We start from the raw sequence: 14,282 nt of genomic DNA, 5'->3' as shown, positions 1-14,282 counted from the left end.
AATTAAAATCACAATGTATATCAGCATATACCTATCGGAAGGGCTAAAATATAAAATAGTGACAACATAAAATGTTGGCAATGATGCAGAGAAGCTGCACCCATATGTCGTTACATTACTGGTAGAATGTAAAATGTTTCCAGCCACTCTGGAAAACAATTTGGCTGTGTCTTCAAAAACAAAACATGCAACCACCATATGATCCAGCAATTGCACTGCTGGCCATTTATCACAGAGAAATGAAAACTTATTTTTACAGGAAAACCTGCACACAAATATTTATAGCAGTGTTATTTGTAACTGTCAGAAACTGGAAACAATCCAGATGTCCTTCAACAAGTGAATAGTTATACAAAATATAATATATCCACTTCATGGAATACTACTCAGCAGTCAAAGGAATGAAATATTGATACAGGCAGCTACTTGGATAAATTTGCAGAGAACTATACTAAATGAAAAAAACCACTCCCAAAAGGTTACACACTATATCATTCAATTTATATAACATTCTTGAAATGACAAAATTCTAGAAATGAATTAGTGGTTACCAGGGGTTAGGGACAAGGGGAGGTGGGGAATAGGGACAGGGAATAAGAGAGAAATGGGTGTGTCTAAATAATGGGTAACAAGAGGGGACCCTTATGGTGACTGAAGGAATTCTGTCTCTTTATCAACATCAATATCTTGGTTGTAATGTTGTACTATAGTTTTGGAACTGGGAAAAAGGACATGAAATCTCTCTGTACTATTTCTTATAATTGCATGTGAATCTACAATTATCTCAAAATAAAAAACTTTTTTAAAAAAGTAAAATTTTCTCTAAAAGTAAAAACCAAATCGATACCATCCTCCAAATCTGATCTCCTTCCAGTGTCACTATCTCAGTGAATGATATCATTGTTCATCCCAGAACAAGCCACAAACCAAGCAAGCATCCTTGACAACTCCATCTCCTTTATCTTCCATATGTAATCCACCTCCAAGTCCTGCTGCTTTTATCTCCCAAATATCTCTGAGGCTGGCTCACTTCCTTCTGTCTCCAACAGCACTAACCTAGCCAAGTCATTCATGCATTCATTAACTGGAAGCCTACTCTGACCAGGCACTGTTTCAGGTACTGGGGAAATGGGAACAAATGAAAAAGACAACCCAGCCTAAGGGAGCTTACAATCCAGAGGAAGAGACAGATAATAACTAAACAGGTACTATTACGCAGTGACAAACACTCTGAGGAAAATAAAGCATGGTGAAGGGATCAAGAATGCAGAGGATGGAGGGCCGAGTTTTAGATGAAGAGTGCCTATTCGAGAAAATGCGATCTGAGTGAGAGTCACGTGGGCTTGCACCACCAGGAAGAAGAATGGTCCAGGAGAGGGAAAAGCAAATGCGGAGGCCCTGAGGTGGAAGCCTGCTTGGCCTGCCTGATGAACTGCAAGGTGGCCAGCATGATCAGAGTCCTCCAATGAAGGGCAGAGCAGAAGGACGTGAAGGTGAAGAGGTAGCCGGGGCCAGACCATGTAGGCCTCTGAAGGCCACTCTGGATTGTGCTCTAGGTGATGGAAGCCACTAGAGGTTTTGAGCAAGGGAGTGAGATGACCTGATTTATCTTTTACATAGATCATTCTGGCAGCTATAAGGGGAACAGATGTTGGTGGCAAAAAGGTAGGCATAGGGCACACGTAGGGGTCTTTGTCAGGCAGGAAGGGCCAAGAACAAGACTAACTCACACATATTAAACAGGGCTACAGTGCATTTGGGCTCCACTTTCACCTTGTAAGAAATTCACTCTTCAAAACCACTGCATGCTATTTCACTGGGCTGCTAACCCCAACAGCACCTTTGTGCAAATTAGAAAAAGACTCCTGCCCTCTGTGCAGGAGCCCCAGCAAATCTCGGGGAGTGGAAGGCAGACCCCAAGAGACCCCTCAGCTGACCACCTTGCACAGGTTCAGTCCGCCCTACGTGGTTTCTTGCATAAAAGTAACAAAGGAAGAGAAAAAGACAAGGACAGAAAAACGCTTTTCTAACTGTTTACCTACATCATCCCTGGATTTTTAAATTTTAGATTTCAAGAATATTTCCACATTTGGGTGTAAATCAAACTCATGAAATGCACAAGTTGGTTTAATCACATTATTCTTATTCTAACTCTTCCAGAAAAACCCAGCCTCAGTGACTATATTTTGGGTTCATTCCTTAAGCAAAAAACTCAGATGAGTTGCACATCCTCTGAGCCAACTCCTCCCAGCTCTCAATTTAAAACATACACAGCCAGGGATGACACAGCTTGTTTTTCTTTTTGGTTTGTTTTGTTTTTCCTATTTGTGAATCGTTTTGAAGGGAAAATAATTTTCTTAAAGCACATTTGGAGGCAACTAGAGGTTCTAGGAGTCCTATCCTGGGAGTATGAGCTTTTCTGTCACTGGCTGTTCAAAGGGTAGGTTTTGGTTCTGGTCTAGAGTTAATAATCTGAGGTACTCCCAGGTCCCTCACCTGTGCCCACAGGCAAGTGAGCACCCCTTTCCTGGGGAGGGAAAGCTGTTCTGAGGCCACTTTAGTCCAGGCCGATGGGAGACTCACCAGGGGTGCAGGACGCACACAACCACACATGAGCATTCCCAGGACGTCCTATCTTTCATCTTTGAGGAAAGAGGAGGTTCACCCCGTTGAGGAAAATGCACACACTGGTCAGCTCTGATGTCCTTACCTCCTTCAGACATCCACTCATACTTGCCCTTCAGGAACGTCTTCCCAAACCCGAGAAGGGGCTAACTGAGGACTCTGACCCCACCACCAGGTGGCCCCAGCATCTCTCTGGACAGCTTTGGACTCCCGTCTTACTTTCTCTTCTGTTTAATCCAACTAATACTCACTTCACCCAGGAAGGGAGACCCACTCACAGATGAGAGGCTCCCGAGGTGAGGGGGAAGGGATCCTTTCTTCTCTTCCTCTGAGCTTTCAGGCCAGACTCAGCCCAACCTAATAGCGGGACTGACACCCCTCCTAAGTCTCAACTCTTCCCCACTGCCTGCATTCTCTCCTTACTCTGTGGTGGCCTCTGCCAGTTTCCACAAAATTAGTGTATTTCTCCCAAATGAGAGTTAAAAAGATAGAAAGATAGACAAGCGTGGATCCCACATCAAAAACTTCAACTTACAGTAGGAAGAAAGCTCCCCCGGTGTGGGGGCTTTGGGGATCGAGACGGCCTGTCCTTCAGCTCCTCTGCTGGGCCCACGTTATGAGGGGCCATTAACTGAGTCGTCTGGACCTGACAACAGCCTCAGACGAGTCCTCCCACTTCCACACCAAGAGGCTCCACGTTGGCTGCAGGTTGATCTTTGCAGAATGTAAACCTGGGCCTGTGGCCAGGCTCCTTGCAGCTCTGCAGGGGCCGTGCCTGGCTCTCAGGCACAGACCAAATCCTGTTGACAGGGCTCCCTCGGCCCAGCGGGATCTGGTCCCTGCTCCTCTCCTGCTGACTCTTCTATCCTTCTCCTCGCTCCTGTCTGCACACGCTGGCTTCCTTTCTCTGGACTCTCACACACCCTTTCCAACGCCTGGGATACTCCACATGCTGGGATCCGGCCCTTCCTCAGGGAAGCCTTTGCCGACACTGCCTCCTCCTGTTCTACACTGTCACTGCACTTTGTCACTTTCCCAGTTTTTTTTTCCTGGTTCATTTCCAGTTTCATAGCCTTATGGTCTGAAAAGATGCTTGTTATGATTTCAATCCTTTTAAATTTATTGAGGCTTGCTTTGTTTCCCAACATATGGTCTATCCTAGAGAATGTTCCATGCGCGCTTGAGAAGAATGTGTAGTCAGCTGTTTTTGGGTGTAGTGCTCTGTATATGTCTACTAGGTCCATCTCGTCCAGTTTTTCATTTAAGTCTAATATTTCTTTATTAACTTTTTGTCTGGATGATCTATCCATTGCTGTAAGTGGGGTGTTAAGATCCCCTACTATTATTGTGTTGTTGTTGATTTCTCCTTTTAGGTTTGTTAATAGTTGTTTTATGTACATTGGTGCTCCTATGTTGGGTGCATATATATTTATAAGTGATATGTCTTCTTGATGGAGTGTCCCTTTTATCATTATATATTTCCCTTCTTTGTCTTTCTTAACCTGTTTTATCTTGAAGTCTACTTTGTCTGATATGAGTATGGCAACACCTGCTTTCTTTTGTTTGCCATTAGCTTGGAGTATTGTCTTCCATCCTTTCACTCTGAGCCTGTGCTTGTCTTTAGTGCTAAGATGTGTTTCCTGAAGGCAGCATATTGTTGGGTCTTGCTTTTTAATCCATCCTGCCACTCTGTATCTTTTGATTGGAGAGTTCAATCCATTTATATTTAGGGTAATTATTGAAATATGAGGGTTGAATGTTGCTGTTTTGTCACTTATTTTCTGGTTCTTTTGCATTTCCTTTGTTTCTTGTCCCATTTGTTTTGGACTGCCAATTCAGTTTGGTTGTTCTGTCTTATGATTCTTCTAGTTTTCTCTTTGTTTATCATATGTGGTTTTAATTTGATTATTTGTTTAGTGGTTACCTTGAGGTTTGGGCGAAAAATCTTCTGTATGGGCGAAAAAGTCCATTATCTGATAGCCTCCTATTTCCTTATACTAAGTCAATTCAGTCACTTTCCTCTTCCCCTTCTAAGTTGCTCTTGTTATACCTTATTCTATCTTGTGTTGTGGCTGTGTGTTTACAGTGATGAGGTTAAATTTATTTTTGGTGAATTTCTTCCTTTGATCTTTGAGTTTAGTATTTAAGTGGTTGCTAACCTATTCCGGTAAAGATCTACTATTTCTCTGATTTTGTCTACCTACTTTTCTCCTTACTCCAAGCTTTGTGTTCCCTTTCTCTTCTTGTTTTCAGGCCTGAGGGCCTTCTTGAGTATTTCTTGTAGTGGCGGTCTCGTGGCCATGAACTCCCTTAGCTTTTGTTTATCTGGGAGAGTTACTATTTCTCCCTCATATTTGAAGGATATTTTTGCTGGATAGAGTATTCTTGGCTGAAAGTTTTTGTCTTTTAGTATTTTGAATATATCATTCCAGTCTCTTCTAGCCTGAAAAGTTTCTGTTGAGAAATCCGCTGAGAGCCTGATGGGAGTTCCTTTGTACGTTATTTTTTGTTTTTGTCTAGCTGCCCTTAATATTGTTTCTTTGTCGTTGACCCTGGCTAGCCTTACCACTAGGTGTCGTGGTGAAGGCCTTTGTCTGTTAATATATATAGGCGTCCTGTTGGCTTCGCTTACTGGTATTTCCTGCTCCTTCCCCAGATTTGGGAAATTTTCAGCTATTATTTCCTTGAATAGGCTCTCTGTTCCTCTTTCCCTCTCCTCTCCCTCAGGAATACCTATAATTCTTATGTTACATTTTCTAATAGAGTCCGATATTTCTCGGAGTCTTTCTTCATTTCTTTTTAGTCTTAGTTCTCTCTCTTCTTCCATCTGGAGTATATCTGTATTCCTATCCTCTAAAGTACTAATTCTTTCCTCCATATTGTCAGCTCTGTTCTTTAAAGATTCCAGATTCTCCTTTATCTCCTCCATTGTGTTCTTCATCTCCATCAGCCCTGATAGGTTTTTCTTTATGATTTCAATCTCTTTTGTGAAGAAACTCCTAATCTCATTTAATTGTTTGTCTGTGTTGTCTCGTATTTCGTTGAGTGTTTTTATGATAGCTATTTTGAAATCTCTGTCATTTAGTTTATGGATTTCTGTGTCTTCGGGGTTGATTTCTGGTTGCTTGTCATTTTGTTTCTGGTCTGGTGATTTCATATATTTTTGCATTGTGGTTCCTGTGTTGGTTTTGATTTTCCTCATCCTGGAAGTCTCTGGTTGCACTTTCCACCTGCCGCCACTGTGTGGTGGTGAAGGGCTGTGTAGTCTAAGCCCCCTGCGCTCTGCCCCAGTTTTTCTGCTGCGATCCGCAGTTTTGTTTTGTTTTGTTTTGTTTCTTTTCCCCACTGCGATCCACGGGTCCAGTCCAATTTATTCAGGTCTGCCTCGGACCGCTAGATCTGGTCGAGCTGCAGACTCCGGGTTGTGGGGAGGGGGGAGCTCTCTCTTTTGCCCTCTGGGTCCCTGACGTGGGAGGCTTCTCGTTTGCCCCTCTTTATCCGCTCTCTGGGTTGCTCAGATGTTGATGGTAGCCCTGTGGCTCCTCTGAGCCCTCTGTGCGGGAGTTTCCCACTGGCTGAGAGCGCCCGAAGAGCTACAGTTTCCCGCCGAGGGCCGCCCCTCCCCCCTCTCTGGGAGCCGCGCGGACCGGATCGCTGATCTGATGGGGAGGGAGCGGAGTTCTCCTTACCTCTCCCCACTTCCTCCGGGGGCCCAGCACGTTCCGCTCTCAGATGTGTGGCAGTGTGGATCCCTCCGCTCCAGCTTTTGACTGTCTGGGATTCCGTTGTTTGTCTGTGGCTGTTACTTTTGTTGTATTTTGTGGGGGAAGAATTCACGGGAAAGCTCACTCCGCCATGATGCTGACGTCACTCTCACTGCACTTTGTATCTCATGGTACCTACGAGGTCCTGACTGGAATTTGTCACTCCACACCCTTGTGTGCCCTCAGTCCATGAACACTTGTCTCCCCACTCGACTGTGGGCTCCACCAGGGTGGACCTGCATCTTTCTGTCCACTGTTGCACCGCCAGTGCCCAGCATGGAACTCACTCTCCGTTTATTACGGGACAAGAAAGCAGTGGGTGAGGGCTGCAACCTGGATCCTCCAGAGCCAGAGCCTCCCCAGTTCAACAGCTCTCTGTCCCCAACTTCCATGACAGCCGCCTCTCCCGTTTCTCTCCTCTGATGACTTCTTCTCAGGCTCAGCCACACACTCTTCTTTCTTAACCCACCTCGTAAATGTTGAGGTTTCCTGGGATTCTGTCCTTTGCCCTCTTCCCTCATCTGGTCAGCTCAAGGCTTCAAATGCCACCTTTGCAGCGACGGCTCCCTCACCTCCCTTTTGAGTTCCAACCCCTTATATGTTATACAAGTGTCCACTGGCAATCTCTACCCGAGTATTTCACTCCCATCTCAGATGAACCCATCCCACACCGAACTCGTCCTGTCCCCTTAACAATGGGCCCTCCTGCTCCCCGATGAACCCCACTGCACATGCCTTCATCTGGGCCCCAGTATCGTCTTGCCTACATTATGCATTAATCTCTGGAATGTTCACACCTCCACCTTTGCCTCACTTTAAATCTAAGCCGGACACTGCTTCTAAAGTGACCACTCTTATTAAATTCAATTTCATAAGGACTTCATGAACATATTCTCTGTGAAAAATTAAAACATTACATGTCAATAAAGTCCCCTTGCCTCACGCCCATTCTCCATCCCATTCCAAATGGAACCAGCTAAGCGGTGTTCCCTCAGCCCTCCTCTCTGCGCTTACACACATATTATACATTAGACAAACACCCACGTAATTTTCTTTAGACACAAATGGTGACCTATCATAACAATGCTCCATAACCTGCTTTTGTCCTTACCGCGTCTTGGAGCTCTGGCCACCTCACTGTGCCCTTTCTCCCTGACTGTGCTGCTGTTCGCCAGAGAGGGACATACCACAGCTTCTTAGCTATGCCTTTAGTGAAGGACATTTACCCTGTTCTGATTCAGACCCGTATTTTTCCTTGAGGACCACTAATTCTTCTGCTCAAAATCCTTTAATTATTTCCAGTCACCCATGGGACAGTTCACATCTCTAAGAACTGCACCAAAGCAAGTTATAATGCGGTCCCCCCTTAACTTTCTAGTACCGTTTCCTTTCTCATCTCCTCTTTTCCCGTATACATTGAGCTTCAGTCAGAATGAATTATTTGCAACTCGTTAAACACAGCTTGCTGAATGAATACATGAAAATGTAGCCCTCTTCTGATACAACAGGAGAGAATAAAAAAGATTCTGAGAGACTCATTTGTGAAATGATTACCAGAGAAAAAGCGGAAGCTTGTGTGTGGGGCCTCAGCGTCCCCTTCTCCACCACTTCCTGAGGACTGAGAGCCCTGGAGAAACATGCCTGACCAACGTCTCCCAGCCCGCACCGTCCACCTACTAAGCAGACTGTTGCTGCAGATATTCCCGGGCACCTCGGCCCCACCCACTCACCTAGAGACGAGCCTCCAGGACTTTCCTTATCTGCCTTCCAGGGAGCTTCTCCTTGCTGCAACAGGGAGATCACTTCTGGTTTGGAAAATGGGAGTCCTGCTCACAGACAAAAAAAAAACAAGACTTGGTTCTGTTTTCACACAAAGAGGTACCCAAGATCTGAGTGGAAAAGTCAGGGGATGGTGCAAAGAGCTTCTGCGGGGTGCTCCAGTTGTGCCCCCACGATGTGAGGGGGTGTGTTAGGGAAAGGCAAGGGACTTGCAGGACACGATGATGAAATAATTAGTTGTATGTTAGGAAATCCGATAAACATGCAGCCTTGATTAATAGGGTACCAGTGGCTTTCTATATAAGATGGAATATGTTAGATGTAGACTGAAATAAAATTTTAAAACATGTATCTATGAGAAGGATTATGTACCAAGTAGCTATTTAAAATGAGAAAACACTATTTGACTCCCTTTAATACACGGCAGTGGTCAGCAAACTACAGGTCATAGGCCAAATCTAGGCCACTGTCTGTTTACGTATGGCCCTTGAGAAAAAAATGGATGGAAAAAAAACAAACAGAATATGTTATAGAGACCATACGTGGCCTACAAAGCCTAAGATGTTTACTACCTGGCCCTTTATAGAAAAAGTTTGCTGACATCTGGAAAAGTCAAATAGCAAAGGCAAGTCAAAAGGAAAGTCAAAAAGGAAAATCAAAAAGTCAAAAAGGAAAAGTAAGTCCAGAGGTTGAACAAAGCCCTCTGTTGAGAGATGTGCAAACAAGCCACAGAACAATCATTGCAGGGAAATGATGCCTCAACTGAAGACACTTCTAATATGCAATCATATAGCGGGAAGGGAATGATGATCAATACCACCCCCTCCATTCCCATACACGGGGCAGTTCCATGCCTATAAGCGGGAGTATTCTTAATATTTTTAGAGATCCTGTAAGGACAATCACACAGCAAAACTCAGTGGAAGTTTATTAGATGACCCACAGCTTTCATCCAGAGAAGTGGGTGCTATGTTATCCAGATTTATGAATTGGAAAAGAGAATTGGGAAAGGCAAGGGGTAGGTCAGTGAAGAGGGCTGAGGGAAGCTCTCAGTTGAGAGATGAGCAAAAAATCACAGAACAATCATGGTAGGAAAATGTAGCCTGAACTACGAGAGAATTTTTAATGTGCAGCTGTGCAGACGGTCCCACGCATGAGGCAATTCCATGCCTGTAAGGGGAAAAAAGGTTTTAATATTCATTTATGGAGATCCAATTTGTACAATCCTAAGGCAAAACTCAGCTGAAGTTTCTGATGACCCACTGTTTTTACTGGGGAAGCAGGTTCCAAGTTATTCCAATTTCTGAATTCTGTACCTACAGGGAAAATTTCCTTACCCAATGAGATCAGGTTACTGTAGTTCTCCAGCATCACATCCTGGTACAAGTTTCTCTCGGAAGGACCCAGCTTTCTCCACTCATCCCGAGTGAAAAGCACAGCCACATCCTCGAACGTCACTGACACCTATAATGACAAGCCATCCTATCTCGCCCAGGACCACCCATCACACAGTGAAAGTGGTGGCGGTGGGGAGGTAGAAGGGCTACCATGAAACGCTTTTCATATTATTCTAGGTTCTGAAGGTTCTAGATCATCTGTTTAACGAACAATCAACCAGTGACAAATATAAAATGAGCAGCATGAAGTATGAACCAGGCTCTGTGTTAACCACAATAAGAGATATGTGGAGGTATTAAGGCCATTAGTGGGAGTGTTAATTAGAATAACCTTTCCGATAGCACTTTGATAATACATATTAAAAGTTTTAAAATGTGCACGTTCTTTAACTCACCAATTACTATATTTGTGTTATAATGAATAGTGCACAAAAATGCACAGAGAGGACATTTATCAAGGTGTTAGTAATAGCAAAAAAATGGAAACAACCTAAATAATCACTGATGATGGAGGCTGGGTTAAATAACTTAAGGGACTGTGTGCTCAGTGAAGCTTAAGGACAGTAACAATGAAAAACTGAAACAGCTCTCTCTTACTGAATGCTTTACACGGCGCAGGTACTGTTCTTAGAATTTTATATTAATGTGTCATATAATCTTTATTTAAAATTCACAACAACCCTAAGAAGAAGGTCCAATTATTGTTCCCATTTTACACAGGAGAAAACAAAGTCACAGAGAGGACAAGAAATTCGTCTAAAGTCACACAGCTGGTCAGCGGTAGAGCTGGCATTCCAATCCAGGTGTATGTCCAAGGCTCCCTTCTTAACCACTCTGCAAAACTGCCTCTCAAAACCTACCAAATAGAGTTAATAAATAAACGAGACAATCTATTCAATGTACTTAAAAACGTGTCTGGCTCATATTAAAGGTTCAGATGTTAGCTATTATCAAATCAATATAATACTATGAAATCACTAAAATTGATGGTATAAGTCAACACTTGTTGACTTAAAAATATATCCATGATATTAAGTACAAAAAGTGGGTTATATATCAGTGTGCATAGCTTGTTCACATTTTTGAAAAAAAACTATATATGTATATATAAAATGATGTTGAGAGATGCATAACAAATGATTGACAGTGATTATCTCCAGATGGTGGGGTTAAGGGCGATTTTACTTTCTTTTGTATATATGAAAAAATACATATACACAAACACATGTATATACAGAGAAGTATATATATACATACATATACATATATCTATGCACATAAATATATACATGTACACACATATATACATATATAAGTGCAAATTTCATTCTGTAAAAGCTTTATCATGATCATGCAATATTTTTATGGTACGAAAAAGCATTAAATTATTTGCATATCAGGGAGAAATGCAAGAAATGATCTTTGCTCTCAAAGAGTTTATAATCCAACTGGCAGGCAAGAAAAAGGCATGAAATAATTTGAACAATAAAGAAAAATATGTAGCTGGACAGGACCGTACGCCATCTCCTAGTTCACTCTTCATATTAGAGATGAGAAACACAAGGTCCAGGGCAGTCAAGACCCCAGGTCACATACTTTATTAGTGGCAGAGGCAGGACAATAATTAAAGTTTCCTTTTAACCCAGCACTCGGTATATTCTCTCTCTGTCTTAAACGTCCTGTCACTGAGTTTTACACACAAGTCCACGCAGTACTGACACATGGGCAGCAGGCAAGGTTAGGGAGAATGCTCTATAGGATTCACTCACACAGGGATGGAGAAGATTCTGGGCAAGAGAGCAACTTGGCTCTGCTGGAATGGAATGGGAAAGCCTTAGAAGAAACCACCCCAAATATGCAATGGCAGGCCCTAGCTGTAGCCTCAGAAGACCCAACTCCACCACATTTTGTGGGTCCAAAAGACAACATCACGGTGCAGAAGAGCTCTGGTACCGTGGGCGCGGGGTCTGCCCTGTGTTCTGCAAAATGCACCAGAGGAATGGCCAGACGATATCACGAGCCTGAACTTAGAGGCCAGACACACTTGGGTTTCAATTCAGGTTACTTGACTTCTTTGAGCCTCAGTTTTCTCATATGTAAAATGGGGATAATAACTGCTAGGCTGTTATGAGAGTGAGAACAAATGTAAAGCCCTCAGGACATTCCTCAGCAACATTCACTGTTATTGTTAGATAAGGATGAGTAAAGAAAGGGGGAGTATTTTCTGGGTCCTAGAAACACTGTGGAGCAGCTTCTAGCTATCAACATTAATAGTACTAATACTAGAATAATATCGTTCAGCTACCACAACCACCGCATACTGAACACCTGCTATCCACCTGGCCCTGATCTAAACACTCTCCATGCACTAATTCACTGATCGTCTCACCTACCCTATAAGGTAGGCATGGCTGTGATTCCCATTTTACAGGTGAGGAAACTTGAGGCACAGAGAGGTGGAGTTATTTGCCCAAGGCCCACAAACGGCAACAGAGGAGACGGGTTCAAACCCAGCTGCCTGTCTCGAGAGCCCCACTTCCTAACCACTGTATACACTGCCTCTCCACTCCGGGATCCCACAAAACCCTCCCTGTGGCTTCCTGAGGAGTCTTCTCTCTGTCCTCGGAGTCAAGAGACCTCCCTGACTGTGTCCCCTCCAACATGGCTCATCTTTGTTCATGCACTGGCTCACCCCGATGGGGTCCCTCCCGCATCCCCACAACATACAGATCAAGATGGCAGGTCAAGAACTCTTTTCAACAGAGTGATAGAAGCAAGGCACACAATCCAAAGTTAAGAGGGAGAAAAAACTGAAACCTATGGGCTGGAGAGGACTGGGGAAGGTATCATGAGGATTCTCAGGGGTGGAAAGAAAACGGAAAGCATTCTTGCCATGGGGAGGGATGGGGGGGAAACACGGGTGAGCCAAGGAGGCGGGAGGAAGGAACTCTGCCAAGTGTGCGTCTGTGTTTGTTCTGTTCCCAAGTGACAGAAGACACGTGGCATCTTACCTGTGGAATTAGTACTCACACAGTGAATTGAGATGAATGAATACAAGAGTGTCTCTTAGGAAAAGAAAAGAGAAACGCTAGACGTGGATTGGGGGAGAGGAGGCAAGCATTCCCTACAGAATCCACCATCCACCAGGGTGGACCAACTCCTCAAAGGGAAAAGGAGTTGCTCCAAATCCTGGAGAGCTGTCTTGGGCAGAGAACTTCAGTTTGAGGGTAAAAAAGCCCACATCTGTCCCTAAGACCTGAGACGGCAGTGAACTCACCTGAGACCTTGCTTCCCTCTGTTTAGCAGTCATGTCCTCTTTCTGGGCTCTTCCCAGAGGATGGGCGGAGACTCCAGAAGGCAGGTCTGAGAGAAGAAAAAGGGAGCCAGGAGGAAGCGCCTTCTGCTGTCCACCCCTCAGAATCACACCTCTGAAATCCTTGCCCCACCTGAGAACGACCCCACGCGCCCTCAGAGAGGGAGATGAGGAACTGGGAGCAGACAGGGCCAGACAAGGGCTCGGCCGTCCTGGTGCGGCCCCAACTCTTCCCTCGCTCAGAGAAAAGGGACCTGGGACTCCAGCAGCAGCAGCAGCGACTCACGGAGCCTCACCGCGTGCCACGCACCGTCTGCATCGGCTGGTCCCGCAGCACAGCTGGCACTGCCAGCAGCCCCACCTTACGGATCGGGAAACTGAGGGCAGATCGGGAGCGAACGCCGCGGGCCACACAGCCGGGGAGTGCGCCCCAGAGCATCCTCTAGCCTCCCCGCGTCCGGGGGACAACCTGTCTCCACCTCCAGCTCTTCCCACCCAATTTCTCCCCTCCCGTCGAGGAATCGATTTCCAGATTTTAGAGACCACTGCTTCGGAGAGCGGAAACATCAGCTTTCCCGCGGCCGCCGCCTGGAGGAACGGGACAGACACCAGACCCGCGCGCCAGTCCTGACTGCCGAGCGAAGAAGCCGGCAGCTCGCTCCGCGCGTGCACAAACCCTGAGCCCGCCGCCCGAGGGACAGCGGCGACGGCCAGGCGGATGCACGTTTCCTCAGTTCACCGACGGCCGCCGGCGGAATTCAAGCTCCGGCCGGGCCGGTAGCGCGCTGGGGGCGGCCGGGGCCTGGGGACCAAGTGCCCCGGGCAGGGGACAGACCCGGGCGCCCGGCCCGCGCCAGTCCGCGCGCACAAGGCCCCGCGCGCGCCCCTCGGGCCTGTGCCCGCGCCCGCGCCCGCGCCGCATCCTCCCGAGTCCCCAGTCCGCCCTCCCGCATCCGCCGACCCCCGCCGCTCACCTCACCCAGGCCTCGGGGGTTCCGGGGCCCGTGCCTCCCGGCCGCGCTCCGCAGGAGGGCGGCTACCAAACTTCCCCGGCCCGACAGCCGCCTCCGGTCCAGATTCCTCCCAGGGCGACGCCTCTGCGGACCTCAAGCCCCGGAGCCCCTCGCTCCCGCGGCAAACCCCGGCGCCCCACGCAGGTCTCGGAGGGGCGGGGCAGGGGCGACTCAGGGACGGCCGCTAATCCCTCTGGGAAATGTAGTCCACGCGTGGACTCGCGGATTCTGGGAAGTGTAGTTCCCCGCGCCTCTCTGCGAGGCGGTGCCCTGTCAAGCCTGTCACGTGCCCAGCACCCACTTCTGGGCTCGCCGCCGCGCTGTGTGGGCTGCGGGGCGCCGGGTACCCTGTTCATGCAGAAGGAAAGGGAGGTATCTTGTAGATATGTAT

The 14,282-nt window shown here is 46.3% G+C and overlaps 1 protein-coding gene across 4 annotated transcripts in view; it reads right to left on the bottom strand.

Annotated features, from left to right (window-relative positions):
* The window catches only part of LOC131409914 (zinc finger protein 354B), a 32,405-nt gene extending 18,354 nt beyond the window's left edge, over positions 1 to 14,051 (bottom strand). Inside the window, exons 1-4 of one of the 4 annotated variants that reach the window (XM_058547677.1) lie at positions 13,853 to 14,051; positions 12,843 to 13,011; positions 9,506 to 9,632; positions 8,120 to 8,215 (exon numbers count right to left, since the gene is read on the bottom strand). In XM_058547677.1, the coding sequence (XP_058403660.1) occupies positions 8,120 to 8,215; positions 9,506 to 9,632; positions 12,843 to 12,875 (256 nt within the window). In that variant the 5' untranslated portion in view covers positions 12,876 to 13,011; positions 13,853 to 14,051. Of the gene's footprint in view, positions 1 to 8,119; positions 8,216 to 9,505; positions 9,712 to 12,842; positions 13,723 to 13,852 lie in introns of those variants that run through there. The other 3 variants (XM_058547671.1, XM_058547688.1, XM_058547681.1) reach the window with 3 other exon arrangements.
* Between the last annotated feature and the right edge of the window lie 231 nt (positions 14,052 to 14,282).

This window comes from Diceros bicornis, chromosome 1 (genome assembly GCF_020826845.1).
Source record: "Diceros bicornis minor isolate mBicDic1 chromosome 1, mDicBic1.mat.cur, whole genome shotgun sequence".
Taxonomy (NCBI): Eukaryota; Metazoa; Chordata; class Mammalia; order Perissodactyla; family Rhinocerotidae; genus Diceros; species Diceros bicornis.
This window is presented reverse-complemented; position numbering and strand designations above follow the sequence as displayed.